At 41.2% G+C, this 18,844-nt stretch overlaps 1 protein-coding gene across 1 annotated transcript in view; it reads left to right on the top strand.

Annotated features, from left to right (window-relative positions):
• The window catches only part of RPTOR (regulatory associated protein of MTOR complex 1), a 312,090-nt gene that overhangs the window by 122,829 nt on the left and 170,417 nt on the right, over positions 1-18,844 (top strand). The window contains 2 exon segments of the mRNA XM_033138999.1: positions 285-460; positions 14,447-14,506. Coding sequence (XP_032994890.1) covers positions 285-460; positions 14,447-14,506 — 236 coding nt within the window.

The raw sequence follows: 18,844 nt of genomic DNA, 5'->3' as shown, positions 1-18,844 counted from the left end.
CAACCACTAAGGTAGTGCCTTTGAGAAAAATGACCAGTGCCATGACTAAAGAGTATAGGAAGGCATCCTTTGGATAAGCGGTTGACCCTTTGGATAGGCTAGAACTATTCGTTTCTGCTTTACAATCTGCACCAGTATCATTAGTAATTTAATCGTTGATGAGTCGAATGGTTCTCTGAGCTTTGGCATCTCCTAACTAGTTTTGTTTCCAGAAGATTTTCTAGATACTGGTTAGTTAATCAGTAGGAAGACTTAACTGCTGTTTGTTTTAATTTCCTATGAAGGTGGCTGCAATTAACCCTAACCATCCACTGGCTCAGATGCCCTTGCCTCCTTCAATGAAAAATTGCATTCAACTGGCAGCATGTGAAGCCAGTGAGTTGTTACCGATGATCCCTGACCTGCCAGCTGACCTGTTCACATCCTGTCTTACTACACCAATCAAGATTGCACTGAGATGGTGAGTGACTTGCCTGCTATTTGGAGGAATATTGCATGTTCTATGAGCCTTGCCTGTTGGACTGATAGACTTGTTGACTCAAATACTTCAACTACTCTAAAATATCTCTGCAGTACTAAATTACAAGGATTGAGGTGTTCATCTGGGAGAGTATCTTATTAAGCATACTTTCACCTTCTTGGCTTTGATTATCCTTCTGTTTATTACGTTTTGGATTCTAGCTGGATATTTGGGTTTGCTCAGATTAAGGGACTTACTGTGCTGGAAATTAAAATAGTCTGCCTTTTCACAGATCAGAAATACCATATGGTACAACACAATGTTATATCAGTAGACCATTTTCCAGACAAGCTATAGCGCTGATCCTCAAGTTCTTCTACTTGTGCATATTCCATTTATTCCACAGGAGGTTTTCAGTGGTACTACACTTTGAGGATCGGGGTGTAAATCCCATATGTTACAAAAATGCTTCAAATAAGCTAGTTAAGCAATAGCATAGAGTACAAAAATTCACAGGCATAAACAGAAGAGAAGATAATTTGAAGTGATGTGGCCTTCTGCCGAGACGGAGAGAGATGAAAGCATATTCTAAGAAGTTTACACCACCAAAACAAATGGAACACCAGATATCTAATAGCTCTGATTCACAAACAAGTTTAAAGCCTTAGTAAATAGAAAGAGTGTCCAGTGCTTTCTTTTCCTCTTTCTGTTTTTCATGTCACAGTGCAGAATTAATATTCTTTTGTCAGCTCTTCTGCTTTTGCAGTATTTGTGAAATTATTGCAGTTGAGTTGCAGTGTCAGTTTTGTATATATATTCTGGCTTTCCACTTTGAGCAGCTTTGCACTTTACATGGCAAACCCAATTGCTTTTGGTAGCAAACTTTTAAAAGTGTGAACAACAGCATACATGTATTTTTAAATAGTTGTGGGAAGCTCTGGTCCAGTCAGGATTCCCAGATGGCTATATATGGATAATTAAAGGTGAAGGTATGCCATCCAAACTTAGCATATTTTCTCAGGAAATGGTGATGTAGCGCTGGTGAGCATAGATCAGTCAGGTGTGCTTTTTGGAACAGCCCTTTGGTGAAATATGCAATGTCTATTTTCCTTAGCTGTGAAAGTCCCACATGGTAAGTTGCCAGTCTGCTATAAACAGAAGTTAAAAGCCTTATGCTGCTATGTCTTTATGTTCACTGAACTCAAAATAATTACTGTGAAGTGGTCTTAAGTTCATTTGGATTTTTTTTTTTGGGGGGGAAGTATAATAATAATAATAATATTTCTTATAAGAGACCAGTGCTTAGTTGACAACTCACAAGAAGGAATGTCAGAGTGTAGCTCATTCACATGATTACTAGCCAATGTAATGTATGTTCTGATTTCACTACCGGTGTCAATCGTCCTATCATCTTACATTTCTATCCTGACTTCTCCAAAAATTGTTTTTGAGGTCCCAGCATTAAAAATGTAGAAATCCATTTATAATATCTGAATAGGTTGGTTGCATGGTATATATATATAATATATAGGCCAAGGTTTTTGTTCATGCTTTCCTATTGCTTTCCTATGATAGACCCTGATGAATAAAAACCCATCTGGATTTCTTTCCTCCAAAACCCATATAATTATCTTAAGACTTTTAGTGTACCAAATTAAGCATAAGTACAAATACAGTTCAGCAAAACCTTTGTCCCTGGTAGAAATCTGTATTTAGTGGCTTCAGTTTAGAAACATAAATATCAATCAATATTCAAAGATGTGGCATACATGAAATAGCACCATAGTGTTTTTAAGGAGACATACTTCTGTGGTAGCCTTGAATCTGAGAAATGGATTTGCATTCATTATAAATTCATGTGATTTTGTGATTGATTCTATGGTTCTATGGCAGCGGTTGATAAGGGGATTGGGATTGTATCATCTGAAAGATAACACCTCTGGCATTTCAGTACCTTCAGCAACATTCTAGTACAACATGAGGTAGTCTTATGGAATATTTTGTTCCTTTTCCGTGTCTTGTTTTGTGGTACAACCTTAATGATATTTATATAACTTCAATTTGCTTTGACATTGTTCAGTGAATGAAGAGTGAGCAAATAATACTGTGTTATACACGAGAGCCTGAGTCAATACAGTACAGCAAATAAACCATGACAATTTTTAAGCCTAGTTACCATATTCATTGTTTCTAAGTCTGCATCTTGTTTGAGCACATTTCTGCAGCTCAAGGAATACATTGGGGAGTTAGATTGTAGCTGGATTCTGCAATATTCAAAACACTCTTAAAGTCTCTGCTTATTTTTCCTGATTTATTATGGATATTGGAGCATTTTGCTTTGTGTTCAATATGTGTACAAAATGAGTGGTTGTTACATGTTATTGAGGAAGGTAAGGGGGGGCGATATGTCATTAATTAATTAATTTTTATCCAGCCATACTTTTCTGTTAGTGCAATATATTTCTGCTTGCAGAATGGAACTTCCTCCTCTTCTCCTTTCCCCTGAAGCTCCCTGCATGCCATCAAAATCAGTTCTGGAGGATTTGCACACCCTCTGGAGCAGATTTGGGGGTGGGGTGCGGAGGAGTGGAAAGTCCCATTGTGCAAGTGGACTTCTGCCCACAGAACATTGGCAAAACCCACAATGTTTAAGTGAATAAATTAATCTGCAATATTTATTTTTGATGCAACAGATACTGCTTTTCTTTATCCGCTACATTTGTCTCTTGCCCTTCCTTCAAAGAACTCAAGGCAGGGTACTTGCTCTTCCCTTCGCTATTGTGACCTACAAGCAGCTTAGGCTAGGAGACTGTGACTTTGTCCCTGTCTTTTAAGAGGACCCACTAAGTTGATTGGAGAGAGGAGGATGAAGCTGTTGGCAGAAAAGTGAAATTCCCTTGTAGTGATGCTAGCAGACTGAATGCTTATTTTTATTTTACGTTATTTATTTATTAATTTATTTATTAATAAATAATTAATAAATCTAGTACATCTCAAAGGAACCAGAAGGTAGGGAGTGCAGTTCCCTTGCCAGTTCTTTCTCTTCCAAACATTAAAATGCTATAAAAGATTATTATTTGTGTAAGGGAGTTTAACAGCTATTGAGGCAAGCTGCCCACACTCCAAACTAGGCTTCATAGCTCACAACCAGAGGCATGGAAAGTGTTCCTGGAAAAGTACTTTTCTGTCCTTGGTATCATTGAACTGCAAAGAAATCAGGTGTTCAGAGAACAGTAAAAATATTAATGTACAAACTGGACATTATTAAGAAGGGTAGAGGGGTCATAGTGCGTCTCCCAGATTAATGTGTTCATCTTTGTAGGGAAGCCTAGCTTTTATTTTGAAAGTGGGCTATTGTTTTCTGGTGTTGAAAGACATGTAGGGACCGAGTAACACCACAATGAACTGATTCTGGTAGAGAAAAGCATTCTCTTCCATGTTATGCTACAGGCTCTTAATATTCAGTGCTTTGCAACAGAGTCATTCTCTGCAGGTACGGCTTGCTGTAAGGCTGGAGGTCCATTTACATTTTGCATCACTCTGAGATTAGTATATAAAAATCATTGCTTATCACATGCTTGGATGGCATGCACATTAATAATGTGGGCTACAGACCTTTCAGTAGACATTTCAAAGCATTTGGTGTTAAATTCTCACAGCATAAACTGCATCTCTACTACAGTAAAAGTAGGTCACTAAGATACTGCAGTTGTAATGGGTAATAGAGGAATATCCTGCATACCAAGCAGTGAATGTTAAGTTTTGAAATTCCCCTCTTATTAAGTGGAAAGAATCAATCAAAATACTGCTTCCACCAACCTGTGTGTGTATCTATATAAACGTAACATGCTGTGCTCAAAGAGCTTGAAATTCCAGCGAACTACATAATACGATCCACAAACAAGTGTGATTCATTGATTGGAGGGCTGGACTTGGAACTTGAGAGATGTGGGTTCACACAGTGTTCTCTTACTGAGAAAAGACTTTTCTGCTGTTTCTTATTTCTTGTGAAGATGAAGGGGCTACAGAAGCTGTGTTTGGTAATGAGTGAATCACCCCCTTCCCATAGTATTCCTTGGATTGGAATGTGGTTCCCCAATGCACCAGGAAATAGCTCAGCTTATTCTGCGTAAATCTGAGTTAACTGTTTCTCCAGTTGAAGGATCAGCAGAGTCCATCCCCAACCCATTTCACAGAAGACGAAGCGAATAGACGCAGGTGGAAAGAGGGCTGAAAATGTGCAAGTGGGAGGGGAATTGTTCTTCCCTGGCTTGCCTGGTATTTGAGGCAAACATGAGTAACTGAAGTTTGCATTCTGAACTAAGCAATTATAAAGCTCACAAGTATCTCCAGTTGTGGTAGAAAGAAGATGCCACTATGTAATAACAATAATAATAATTTTATTATTTGTACCCCGCCCATCTGGCCGAGTCCCCCCCAGCCACTCTGGGCGGAGGGTGCCCGTGGCTCCTCTTTTATACAACCCAGACACCTGACCTGCACCATGTGAACCTAACTTCATTTCTAGGTGAAGATGGGGTGGACCCATCCACCCCTTGCTCCTAAGAGGCTTTCTATATAGCTCTCTATAAAATCTTATTTGTTACTTGTTCAGACTAATATCTCTGTTTGTTTCCTTTTAGGTCACACATGACTCTCTCTCTCTCTCTCTCTCTCTCTCTCTCCCCCCCCCCCAACCCCACCCCTTTTTAGGTGTCTTTCCAGGCGCCTAGAATTCTTTTTTATCAAAGGTGAATGGCTATTTACAGGCCTAGCTCCTTAGGTAGCAACCACAAGATTTGAATTGCCCAAGGAAGGCAACTGGGTATGTTTTCAGTTGTCTACCAAATTTAGGAGGTGGGCTACTGTTTTTTAGACTAGTGGAAATTGCTATGTACTAGTGTGCCTTCAAGAGAAAGTCCATGTTTGACTAAAAACTGCTTTTCAGCATAACTTAATGATGAGAGTGTAACAAGATTGCGAACCAATATCTTTAAGAAGTAATATAAAAGAAGTCATGTGAATAACCAATGATAAATTTTGCAGTGTTTCCAGTTGCTATGATTTTGGGCATTCTGAATAAAGTGCCGTTCAGTTTCACCCTGTAAAAACACTGCAAAACTAGAAAAAACCCGCTGAAAGGAATGATGTTTCCTTTAATAAGCTGCAGTGCAGGCTACAACCCTTGGGACCCAACTTCAGCAAGCTGTTGGAGCTTCACCTTGTATAGTCAGCACTGCAGCAAAAAGCAGAATTATCCCCCCCCCCGTTATACTTACTCACAAGTCCACCCCCTGATTGTTTTATGAGAACTTTAAAATGACAGCCTGAGAGACACCTGTAGGATGTCTTCCCTTTTCAGGATTGTGTAAAATTGCTAGCATCTAATTTGGAAAAGTCCAAAATAACTCCCGCCTCATACTTAATTGCTAAGTGCCAGTAAATGTCTCTGTATGATTTGTTCGCCCCCTGGGTTTATTAGTTCCTGCTTCATAGCATGAGAATAGGAACTACTTTAACATAAGATATTGCACTTACTCCTGTAAACTTTTATAAAACTTACTTGAAGAAAGAGCAATGACATGCATATGATAAGAGAAAAGCAAAGTTTTGTTACTTTTGAATATTTCAAAACGAGATATATTTATCAACTTTTGAAGAAGTAACTACCAAGGGAAAATGTGTGAAAACTTGATATTCCGCTTCCTAAACAGGAGATAGAAAATTTTCAAAGGCAGATTTTATCTAAAGCAATTGCATTGAAAAGAGTAGTTTGTGAATATCCAAGGGCAATGATTAATATTGGTGGCAGCGGGGGGCAGGATGGAAATGAGAGGACATGGTTTTGAGGTTTTGTTTTTGTTATGTTTTTTTAGTAGAATTGAGCCAAATTTTCTTTAGTATTGATTTTTGTGACAAAATATGCATCCTTGGTGAGGTAGAACCTTTCGTGGAACAGTAAAGCAAACTGAACAACAACAAAGGTATTTCTCTGCTTTTTACACCTCCAGAGAACGGTAACCGCAGCACACATTTTAGGGAAGCTCTCTAACTTTTGGAGCAAAGGAACTGAAGCTCCCCAACTGAACTAAGCCTTAAAATGAGTCCCAGTGCATAAATCCACCCCAGCTTATCTGACTTGGTAACAGTCCCATTCTTAGCCCTGCAGGTATTAGCATGAGTTGAGCGAAAGGGTTACGGAGGCGCAGCTCAAACTATCACATTTTCCTCTCCTCTTCTATTATGTTTCCAAATATTTCTATCTTTTCTTCCCCTTCCCTCCCTCACCCTCTTGTACCTCCTTTCACCTATTAATATTGCCTTTTGTCTCCATCTCCCTTTCCTTTTCCTTTTGCTCTCTTTTTTCTGCCCTATGTCACCTTCTCTGCCACTTTTAATTCACCTCTCCATGGCCCTTGCCCCTTCCTCGTGTCAGCTTGCCTGAAATAAAAATGAACAGGAAATCTGGGGGTGGTTCATCACCCTCGGGACCTTATACTGTTGATTGTTCTTCGTTGCCCCTCTGTTGGGTGAAGTTTGAAGGAACTCCCCTGATTCTTCCACACTGAAGCAACATACAGTTTTAGTTCCATAATGAAAAGTTTGTTTTAGTTTGTGAAGTCTTGCCATTTTACCATTCAACATTCCCGCCCGCACTCCAGATCAACCATGATGGATTAAAGTTGCAGTCCTGTGCACACTTACACGAGAGTAAGTTAGAGGAAGTCCTTGCACTGGCTTCTGCTAGCCAGGCTCATAAGTTGAATTTGGCCCTGAGTTTCAGCTCAATTCAATGTTTTCAGGGTTTTTGACTGGTAATGTAGGACATAATCCAGCCACGTTTAAGCAAATCCACAGGATTTGAGTGCAATGCTGTATGTGTAGAACAGGGGTCAGCAACCTTTTTCACCTGTGGGCCGGTCCACCATCCCTCAGACCATGTGGTGGGCAGGACTATATTTTGAAAAAATAATAATGAATTCCTATGCCCCACAAATAACCCAGACATGCATTTTAAATAAAAGCACACATTCTACTCATGTAAAAACATGCTGATTCCCGGACCATCCGTGGGCCGGATTGAGAAGGCGATTGGGCCGCATCCGGCCCGTGGGCCTTAAGTTGCCTACCCCTGATGTAGAACTTTTCCCATTTGGGCTGAATTTGACAGTCAAGAGAACATAAAGATTATTATAATCTCTGTGTTATCTTAGTTTTCAGTTGCCGTTTTGTTAAGAGGGAAATTTTATTGGGATTCAGAATAAAGAAGAGACAAATAAGATCCATGTATATATGTGCGAGAGAAAATATACTTCTTCCCCTCCTGTCCTGCTGATGCTTTTTGATTATGAAAGGCCTACCAGCAATGATAGGTTTGTGCTGAGTTTCCTAGTCCTGTTTAAAATTCTTCGCAGCTCTGCAGGAACCCAGGATTAGCTGATTTCTCCTTTTACTGGCATTATGGAAGGAGAGTCGGGGCTTGGCTTCGTGCCACTAGGCAAGTTGAGATTCAAAGCTCTGCAATAACATCAGCTTCAGACCTCTTTAATGACTGGTTTTGGAAATGATACATGTGAGGACATTTTGCATGGTACAGCAGTATAAAATGTACTTGAGCGGGTTGCTTAACTCCTAAGCACTGCTTCTCTCAGCATGATTCCATAGCTCTGTATTTTTAAAGGGCGTCAAATCTGCGTAAGTTGTCACTTCTGATTAAAAGGGAAAGGGGAGCTTATGCTGCCATTATATTTTGTCTTTTCTTCTTTGGTGGTGCAGTGAAAATTGGTAGCTTGTTTTGTCTGCTGTTTGCAAATATATGGTGCAATATTCCCCCCCCACCCCCCAAAAAATCATGCAGAAATTAAGTATAGGTTTCTGGTCTTCAAAAAGAACTTGTTGGGATCAGATATAAAGGTGGATTACTTAACTGGATCAGCCTGTAGACATATAAAAACTGCAGAATTCTGCAGTACTGTGGTCAGAGTACTTGTAAAGGTAAAAAAACCAAAACATTAGTTCAAATCAAATACATTCCATTATTCATATTACTAACTGTAAACCATGACTGGCTATAAACCACAGTAGGCCATCTGAACTATGGGGTGGAAAAGGGCAGTGGTTATGGTAGCAGGTGGGTGGGCACAAAAACCATAGTTGAGTTTCCTTGCTTTGATGCAAAGTGATTTGCCTCTCTTATAGCTTTTGTTGTATTTATCACCACAGCAAAACTGTTAAATAAAATCGACTGACAGACAGTAACCACATTCATACATAATACCTAAAATCCTCGTTTAGTAAGCAAGGGTATGCATGAAACCATGTGCAGGTTCACAGAGCTCCTTTTTAGCCAATTTGCTCTTCCCTTTGCATGAATGGTTAAACAAGCCTGGATTCAGCACTTCACCATAGCTTTCCATTGCATGTTAACCCAGAGCTGTGGTTGTTGTTGAGAGACAATGGAGTGCATCTCTGGGGGTGAAATCGAACCACTGGAGAATCACAGCGCCTGCTGTGGCTGCAGAGACTGGTAACTCGTAACTGCTGTCTCCTGCATTGTTTTCACTGCATTAACAGCACCGAAGTGACCTCTCCGGGACACAAGCCTGGGCATTGTGTACGGAAGTCCTGAGCTGACCAGACAACAAGACACCCCCCCCCCTCGGCCTTGGTTAAAATGAAAGCAGAGAAATACATTTGGCAGCAGTTTAGTTGCAGGAGTTGCCGAAAGGAGGCGTACAAGACTCCATCTTAGGGACTCCACTCCAGATTTGTGTAGGGTTTACTTCTTAGCCCTTTCTTCTCCCAAAGATGTCCCACAAGGCAGCAGATATAGATTTTTCCTCAGGGTTTACTCCCAAAGCCTTTCTCGTGAATGGGTATAGCCGCAAGGCAGCAGAGGTTTAGGGCAGGCTTCCTCAACCTCGGCCCTCCAGATGTTTTGAGACTACAATTCCCATCATCCCTAACCACTGGTCCTGCTGGCTAGGGATCATGGGAGTTGTAGGCTAAAAACATCTGGAGGGCTGAGGTTGAGGAAGCCTGGTTTAGGGTCAGAGTTTTCCTTCTCCTAGGTGGCTACCTCCCCAGGCTGATGAGTTCCATCTGCTCCACATTTCCCTCTACAACATGTGCCTTCTCAACCATTGGACCCCCTATTGTCTTCATCCGCTCAATCCACCAGAACTTGACTTCGCATGCAGAGAAGTCCCTAACTCACTGAGGGTTTGAGACCCATCAGCTACCCTCACCTGGTTTAGCCAGCCAGTCGAAGCCACTTCTTGGGGTGTGGCTGTTGTCGTGTGCTGGTGGCTTCTTGGAGCCACTGGTGACAGCTGAGTGCAGGATGGGGACCAGAGGTGGACAAGCTACCACAGAAGGAGTATGATGTGACCCCCACCAGAGGTACTACCCCTCCCCTAACAGCCTGTGACCAATAACTTAGAAATAAAGCAGGATGTCAAACCATGGTTTGAAGTTGACTTACTATCCTGACTTATTTTGAAGCTGTTAACCCTAGTTTCCAGGCACACATATAACAGGAAACTATGCTTAAATGCTGAATTCTGTGGTGGGAGGAACAAAGTAGCTGTCATCTGGTGTATGCCCTGGTTTTGCTTTGTGGGCAAAAGTGTACTGCATCTTCCCCAAAAACAAATAGTGAGCTTCATAGTTGAGTAGAGATTTGAACCAAGAGGTCCTGATTTCAAACCTATCTATATATTTTACTCCTGACCCTGCTCTCTTCTCTTTCTCTCTCTTCTTCTTCTTCTTCTTCTTCTTCTTCTTCTTCTTCTTCTTCTTCTTCTTCTGTACTTTGACTTTTACTATTTTCTTCTTCTTTTAACCAGCCCTATTTCCCTATAGGCACTTACTGATGACTAGTAAAAAGAAGCATTTGGAATTTAATTTTTGCTGAGTGTCTGCATTTTAAAGTACTCTAGATAAGTGGCCTGAAAGGCAAGTTCTATGTTTCATTTGGTGTACTGTTTAAGAAGTTTGAAACAAAAACATTGCCAATATAGGTTTTTATCTTGAGGGCTTTCTGAGTGCTATCTCTGTGTGCCTTCCAAGTCACCCATGTTTACTGTGATATTTATACAACACTTAGACCTTCTTTTTCATTTCTTCCTGTCATGCTAGCACATCAGTGTTTTATTTCATAGTTGGTTATTTCAGAAATAGCTATGGATGAAGAAGGAACACAAGAAAAGTGGTTTGTCTTTGTTATTCTTGAGAGAAAATGCAGGGTGTCCCTAACAGAGTGGCAGGTATAAACTAGTTTGCCATGTGGAGATTTAGTCTGGAGACAGCAGGGGCTCATTAAAGGAGAGCACTAAGAGCATTTCCTTCACTAATCTATTCTGAAGTATGATAGCAGACCTGTGGCAGTTGCAGCCCTCTGAACATGAAAGCTGCGAGTGCTTGCTGAGTTTGTGCCATTATGCTGAACACCATGGTGAACTGACTATGCCCCAGAAAGGGTGTTTTCCTTACTAATCAAAAGCAGAGTGACCTGATTCATTATTATGTTTCCTTCAAGAAGCTGAAAGCCCCCTTGAAATTTCTGAAGTCAGCTTTATTTACATCCTGCTTATACGCTTTTGTTCAGTGCCCTAGAGGGGCAGAACAAAATGATAGCTTTTTAATGTGCAGAGTTTGTGTGAAAATATTATTGACCCCAGATGTGCACCATATTTTGGAAGAAAGAAAGAAAGAAAGAAAGAAAGAAAGAAAGAAAGAAAGAAAGACCAAATGATGCACTTGACACATTGTCACTTTCCCCACTCCATTAGGTACATGGGAGGTCTGCCACAGCTGAACCAGCAAGTCCTAATCAAAAGCCTACTGAATCGAGGTATAAGTTTTGGTAGCTCATGACAAGGGCTGTCTGGATTGAGGCAGGTGGCTGCCGTTCAATCCTGAGACCTTGGAGGTGTAGCCCGGAAGAGGCTGCAAGGGCCCTAATAAAAGAGAATGGAACTATAGCGGCCAGAAACTGTTGTACCCTTTTTAATGCCAGTCCATCAGATTTCAAAAGATAAGCTGAGTGAGTTAAGGTCATAGGTGATGGAAGATTTCCATGGAAATACTATGGTTCCTTTCAGTCATTGACCATCAAGTAGCTGGTCTTTACCATTTGCCAGTGCCTATAGCGGCATATCAATTACATCCTTGTCAATGTTGCAGCTAAATTTCAGGACATTGAACATGCATCATACCTACATTCTTTTGCTTGGTAATCTTCACTGTAGAGAGTGGTAGGTTGAAGGCAGAAATTTAATGGATGGTGTTAGAGGAAAGCATGGATTAGATCAGGGTTCGGGAAGGTTTACCGGCCATGGGCTGGATCACTTCCATGGAGATCGTCCGTAGGCCGGACTGGTGCAGCGCAATGCTGGAAATCGCGTCTGCGCAGAAGCGATTTTTGGCGTCTGGACATGTGCAGATGCAATTTCCCGTATCTGCGTGTGCGCAGATGCAATTTCTGGCGCCGCTCGGCAAGTCCCCGCACCGTACTGCGCCAGTTCAGCGCAGCGTGCGGGGGAACTCACCGAGTGGGCGGCTCGGTTCAGGGGCGGCTCATGGGCCGGTAAAACGGTCTTCATGGGCCACATTGCTGACCCCTGGATTAGATGGATGCTGGTACTGTGGACCAGAAACCATTCAAGGAAAACTTTAGGTGTGGACACAGGAAGCTGTCTTATACTGAGTCAGACCATTAGTCCGTTTAGTTCAGTAGGCTACTGTTTACACTCACTGGCAGCACCACACTAGGATTTCCCCCCAGCCCTACCTGGATATTGAATATGAGACCTTCTGCATGCAAAGCAGATGCTATTCCACTAACCTATATTCCCTTCCCTAAATGGATGTGACTTCTTGTAGCAGCCAGCCTTGGTTCTTCCTAGCCTTACTACTCATTTGTGTGCATCCTATCTCTTTTTCCTCTCCCAGTTTTGGCTGTCAAAAACAAAACATAAAATTTTATTTTTTCCCAAGAAATGTGTATAAAAATAGCTAAAGACATAAGCAGTGTTCGAAATTAGCCAGGTGCCAGGCACATTTTGTGTCTGGCATGGGTCCAGTTGTGACCACGCAGAGATCTATGGATGCCAGGTTGGCGACTGGGGAAAGCAAAATGTCGCTTAGAGAAGAATCTGAAATATTTTCCTTGAAGCTTGAATTTGTTTTACTTTGGATTTTTTATTTATTTTGAGATTTGAGATTTGTTGTTTAAAATAATAATACTAATATTACTACTAATAATAATAGCCACTGGGTGGGATGTGATGCCTAGAAATTCCATTGTGGTGTCTGCAACTTAGGTTTAAGGTACCTTTTGGAGATTAGCTTATATATCTGAGTTTCTAACACTGGACATAAGAAACAAAATGATATGGTGAAAGATGCACATGGATAAGAAAATAAGAAGGCCCTATCATGTATACTCGTCATCACTGCACTCACAAAAATACTTTATAGCATTTCAAGGTCAGCCAGATGAGAATGAAAATTGGAAGGGTATGGAATATATAGTCAGAGCGGGTGATTTATAGTCAAAGCAGGGACAATATATTATGCATTAGTGAAAGGTAGATATACACTTCTATAATGTACAGAAGCACATACCTCTGATGACAGAGAGAGGCTGCCACTTAACAATTTTTTATGTCTTCTGCACAGGAATGGGATCAGCTTTATGTTTTATAAAGCATTTAGTGCATGACTGGTGTAAAATAAACACTAAAGAGCAGAAGTAATGCTCTGATTGCTGCGTTTACGGTGAAGTGAGAAATCAATATGTATATTGTAATGCAATTAGGTATTTGGCAAAGGTGGTGAAGCCGCTGGCAGTATTTGGCTAAGCTGCCCTATCATCAAACACACACAAAAGGTCTGAGCAGATAGAAGGGTCTCTAACAGAACTGTTTTGATTCTATGGAGATGGAGCGGTATGGCAAACAAAAGGAAATAAAGGAGAACATGGGTCTTGGAAAGGTAGAAGATGAAGGTTGAGTTGGCAGCAGGCAAAAGGAAGCTGGGAGAATGGGGGGTAGAGTAAAGGAGAGCTGGAACCAGGGCTTGCTTTGTGCTTCTGCTAAACCCTGAAATTTGTTTTCAGGCTTTAATCCTGGAGAATATGAAGTGAGACTAGATGAATGTGACCCTGAGAAGGTTCAGAATTCATCTTTCTCACCATTGAGTGAGGTCCTCTTGGTAAGAGTTGCTGTTTCCATTTGGGCTTGAACCCAGACATTTTCTTGTACTGGCTGGAAGAAGAGCTCTAGAGTAGTGAGGGCATCAGAGAAAGGTGCAGGAGAGAGAGATGAAGTTCATATTGATTTGAAACAACTTGCCAAATCTTTGGCTGGAGGCCATATCTTACGTGTTTCTTGCTTGAGTCATTTGGAAGCATCTGTTCACTCCCAATGTGGTGCACTGTTGTCTGGACTGAATAGGTTAAACTGTTGGAATTGGAGAGAATAATTGCAATAAATGCTCTGTTGGTCCCTTCCCAGCAAACTCTTAATCTATGAATGGAGCTGTTTTAGCAAGGCATTGCTTTCTTGACTCATTCCCCAGTGCTTCTTCTTTCAGCATCTGTTCTCTGGGGAACTCCAGCTACCAAACCACACTACTCTATTAGTTCAGTTTTATTCAGTGCTTTGTCCATGCTCCTTAGAAGTTGTGGCAAATGACCGAAACTTTCTCCTCCTCTCTCTGTCCTTCCCTCTTCCAAACTTGTCACTGTGGTAGTTGAAGCGCATAGGCTTGACACTAATGATGGAAACCACTGCAGAATCACAAGTGCAGCAAATGCTCCTTCCTGCTATGCTGTAGCAAACTTTTTTTGTTTTGTTTTTATTTTACAAAAGCATTCCAATAATGAGGAACTCAATTACTGCCATGGAACCTTTTGGGTAGCCTGTCATTATAGGTTTAATTAGTGTGATTTACTTATACTCTCTCTTTTTTCATCTGCAGGTTTTGCATGCAGAAGAGTGTGAGACTGGTGCCGGGAGTCACGCTGGATTTAATAGAGAAGTAAGCACGATTTCTGAGACCTTTACAAAATTCTTATGTGCCCAACTTTACTTTTTCTAATTTATTTAACTGGAGATTCTCAGGTTTCTTGGAGTGTGTCCATCCATCCCATATGGCTGTTTCGTCAAAGCAACCTCACACAAACAAAAGCTGTTTTTGTAGCCAAGGGGCAGTCCCCAAAGGTCAGACATCTGCTTAATTATTTTCTGAAAGGGGCAGGGGCATGAGCCAAAGCAGAGCTAGGTATCCTGAGACTAAGTAAAATAAAGAGGAAGCTATAAGCCTGATACACACCGCAATTGTGTTTCTTTGTTGTTAGGCTACATTTTGTAGTCAACAAAATGGTGGTGGTGATCTGTGTGTTTTGGCCCTAAAGAAGGGGTAGGAATCCTTCTTCAGTCATTACCAGTATCCACCTCTGCAGTCATTACCAGTATTCTTTTTGGAGAGTGCGCATATTTATGCATGGGCATAATTGAAATGCTTTGCCAAGAAATTCTAAGACACCACAGTTGCTCTAACCCTCTTTTCAGTTCTCTTTATTATTGCAAAAAGAAAATGTGACTGAGGGGTGTGGTCTTCTTTTATCTGTAATTGCCCTCAGGGAAAGCACACTTGTTTTGGACATGCAATATGGTTTCATGTTGGACGGCTCTTTGACTCAGGCAGAGCCTTTTGTCAGCAGAACAGGGACCAAGGCAATCTTCAATGATTCACAGCTCCCAACAGCCCCAACACCCACCTCTCATGCTGCTGCAAAGGGTCTCATGGACTTCTGGAGCAGATTGGCGGTTGCCTGGAGGAGGCTGCAGGAGGGGAGAGAGAACCTCTGAAATTTGCCTCAGCCCCTGTTGTGCTAAGGCTGTGCCTAGATCCAAGAGCTTTTTGTTAGCAGAGGGGCACCAATTGGATACAACCCATTAATCCTATTGGTAGGAGAGTTTCCTAGTGCTATGGTAGTAGGAGGATTGTTTGTTTGGCAATATCACTTTATTGTGTCTTGAGTATTTTTAAGGATGGTGCCTCTCTTTGGTGAATGTGGTGAGTGGCTAGCCATTCTTCCAGCTTTGTATATGCTGCATTCAAGGGCAAATGAATCCCACAAGAAGCTCTAAGGTCCCTCTGCGGCATCAGCTTGGATTTGGCACAGCATAACTATCCACAACCTTCCACCCTGACCAGCATAAGATCCAGGGTTTGGTATACATTGACTTTTCCTCCTTTAGAGCCCATGGTTCCTCAGCTAGGATTAGCATTGTTCCGTTAAACTACCTCTGACTTGTCAAATGCACAGAGATTCAAAATTACATATGCTAGCTTGTTTGCAACTTTAAAGTGTCTGTCGTTTTATGTTATTACTGCAAGAGGTTTAAGAAAATTGAATATTTATTATTGTTGTGTGCGTTGACTTTTTTAATACAGAACTTAAATGGGTCCATGTTGACATTAAGGAATTTGTACAAGAATTTTGCCAAAGTTTCTGCTTGCCAATCTATGGGAAATTTGTACCATATGTTCTTAGGCGATGCTCTGAAATAATTCGATTTTGGTGGGGTGATGTTGTGCTGTTTCCCTACCACATTTCTTTTAGCCTCTGGAAAATGGCCAGCCTTTAAAGTACACAAAGGTGCCTGGAAAGTGTTAAGTAGTGAGATAGTGCAGTGTTAGTACTTTCTGAAAGCTTGGGTTAAGAAGAGCTGATATTACTGGCACTGCAGCATGCCTGCAGATGAATATGCATTGATAGAGCTCTGCCCTTTATCCAGTACTGGAGTAGCATGGCATTGCCGGAGGCCTAATGAAGTGCACTGGCACAGATCTTAATGTGGGTTGCATAGCTGCAGCAATGCACAAAAGGAAGTTTGTACTGTGCTTGCTTAAGCAACGACTCTTTTCAGTCACTGCAATTATTCTCTCTTATAATGTCTAAAATTCCTTCTGCATCTTGAATATCTGCCAAAAACTTGTGAAAAGACAAACAACAGCTTATTCTTTTGCATCCGTTAGCTGCACTCTTTTGGGCTCTGTAAACCTTCCATCCAAGCTGCACGGTATCATAAAAACATACTTTCCCATTTCAAGGCAAGCTGACAAAAAAAAAAACAGATATGGTTTTCTTTCCCCAAAGATGGCTCGGTTTATGCAACCCTGACCTGGATAAGGAAAGGTTAAACTAAAACCTCCCGCAATGTGCATTTTTGCAATGTTCCTGTAGGTTGCTTTGGTGCAGAAAAAGATGGGCTCTTTAGAATCTTGGTTCAGTGATGATTTGCACCTTTTCTCCTTATACTGCTGTTTTGTATCGAAGTACAATTGAGTGAGAGCAATTAATAAGAGATAATTTGATTTTCAATATGTCTTTCCCTTAGAAGCATTCCTTGTCAAGCAAGATAAATGGGAAGAACATATTGTGGACTCATTTAGGTTTCTGATGTGCCTCTTCAAAAGCAGTTAGTCTCCCCGCACCCACCCATTCCACCTATCAAGGCTAAAATTTTGTAGCAAAGACACCTAAATGCATTATAATTGTAATGAATAGGGGTGCAGGTGCATAGGCATAATTGAAATGCTGTGCCAAGGAATCCTAAGATACAACATTTGCTCTAACCCTCTTTCGGTTTTCCTTATTATTGCAAAAAGAAGATACTCACAGCAGAATTTGGCAGCGAATGCAAAATACCACAGTTTTCAAAGAATTTATGCAGGAAATAGCTGTGACTGCAACACAATAAGCACCAAGTCTCAGCAGCTGGCCCAAATCTTCCAAGACTCAGTAGCTTCGTAGCAGATAACTTGCTAGAAATATCAGATATTTCTAAAGGGTAGTCCAAATTTTCCTGGCAATTTTCTACCACAGAAATTCTGCTTCTGGTTTTCCAGTCCTTTCTTCTGCCGCATCTGACATGTCACCATTCTCATTCAGTTTAAAAGATTTACAACAAAGTAATATATTTGAACAAGCATGTTCTTGTTGCATAATTTAGTTCCTTGCATTACACAATCTTCTCTGTTGTTGTTGTTGTTGTTGTTGTTTGTTTGTTTGTTTGTTTGTTTGTTTGTTTGTTTGTTTGTTTGTTTTTAAGTGTGACATTAGAATGTTTTGTTGAAGATTTCCACTTTAGATTATTGTTCTTTGTCTTCTACTTAAAAGGATTCTCCAGAGCTGGAGCCACTGGCAGGCCATATTAATTGGTTTACCATTGCTATATGAGATAGAGTCAGTATGGAGTGGTTGTTAGAGTGCAGGACTAAGATGTGGGAGAACAGGGTTCACATCCCCACTCAGTTATGAAGTTTGCTGGGCCTACCTCACAGGGTTCTTGTAATTGTAATATGGGAAGGAGGAGAACCATGTATGTCACTTTGAGCACCTTGGAAGGAAGGCAGAATATAAATGTGCTACTAAAATAAATAACAAATGTGGACCAACTTCAGCCTTGCACAATCTCCTTTGTGTTTGACTTCAACCTCAACTGAGCCAGCAACAAATTAGCTGATGGGAAGATTATAGTCATTCACAACTGAAGCTGCACCTTCGAGTAATTCAGAGTGATGCTGAAGTTTGTAATGGAATACAAACCTTGGTGAGTCACTGCCTTTAACTTCATGGCTTGGGACTGCAAAGTACTACTTGCCTCCTCATGTGGCTGCCCCTATACATACTACAAAGCTGAGTGGATATCCTTCTTTTGAGAGCCAGTGTGGTGTAGTGGTTAAGAGCGGTATACTCGTAATCTGGGGAACCAGGTTCGCGTCTCCACTTCTCCACATGCAGCTGCTGGGTGACCTTGGGCTAGTCACACTTCTTTAAGTCTCTCAGCCCCACTCACCTCACAGGGTGTTTGTTGTGGGGGAGGAAGGGAAAGGAGAATGTTAGCCGCTTTGAGACTCCTTCGGGTAGTGAAAAGCGGGATATCAAATCCAAACTCTTCTTCTTCTTCTTGGTGCCCACGCCATCTGAGCTGAGTTGGGTGGTTATAGAGCAGTGGGCCTTCTTGGTCGTGGCACCCTGACAGTGGAATGCTGTCCCTAGGGAGCCTTGCCTGTCTCCTATTTTGATGTCATTTCAGCGCCAAGCAAAGGCTTTATTACCTTCTCCCTCTGGTGTTTTAATCCTCTGTACATTGCTGTCTTGGTGCTCCACTTGTTTTTCATTCTGCTTGCTTTTAAAACCACTCTTGCTGTGGTGTGTGAATGATTTTGTTTCTTCTGTTACAATTTTAACTCTTTGTAAGCTACGCTCGGAACCTATTGAAGGCTGATGTATGCATAAAACAATAAAATAAAATAAGCAGATTGTTTCCATGTTACCTTTCTGAGACAAAAGGAAAAGGGGGG

Source organism: Lacerta agilis, chromosome 2 (assembly GCF_009819535.1).
Source record: "Lacerta agilis isolate rLacAgi1 chromosome 2, rLacAgi1.pri, whole genome shotgun sequence".
NCBI classification, from domain to species: domain Eukaryota; kingdom Metazoa; phylum Chordata; class Lepidosauria; order Squamata; family Lacertidae; genus Lacerta; species Lacerta agilis.
Note: the sequence above shows the minus strand (reverse complement) of the source record. Positions and strands in the feature narration are given on the sequence as shown.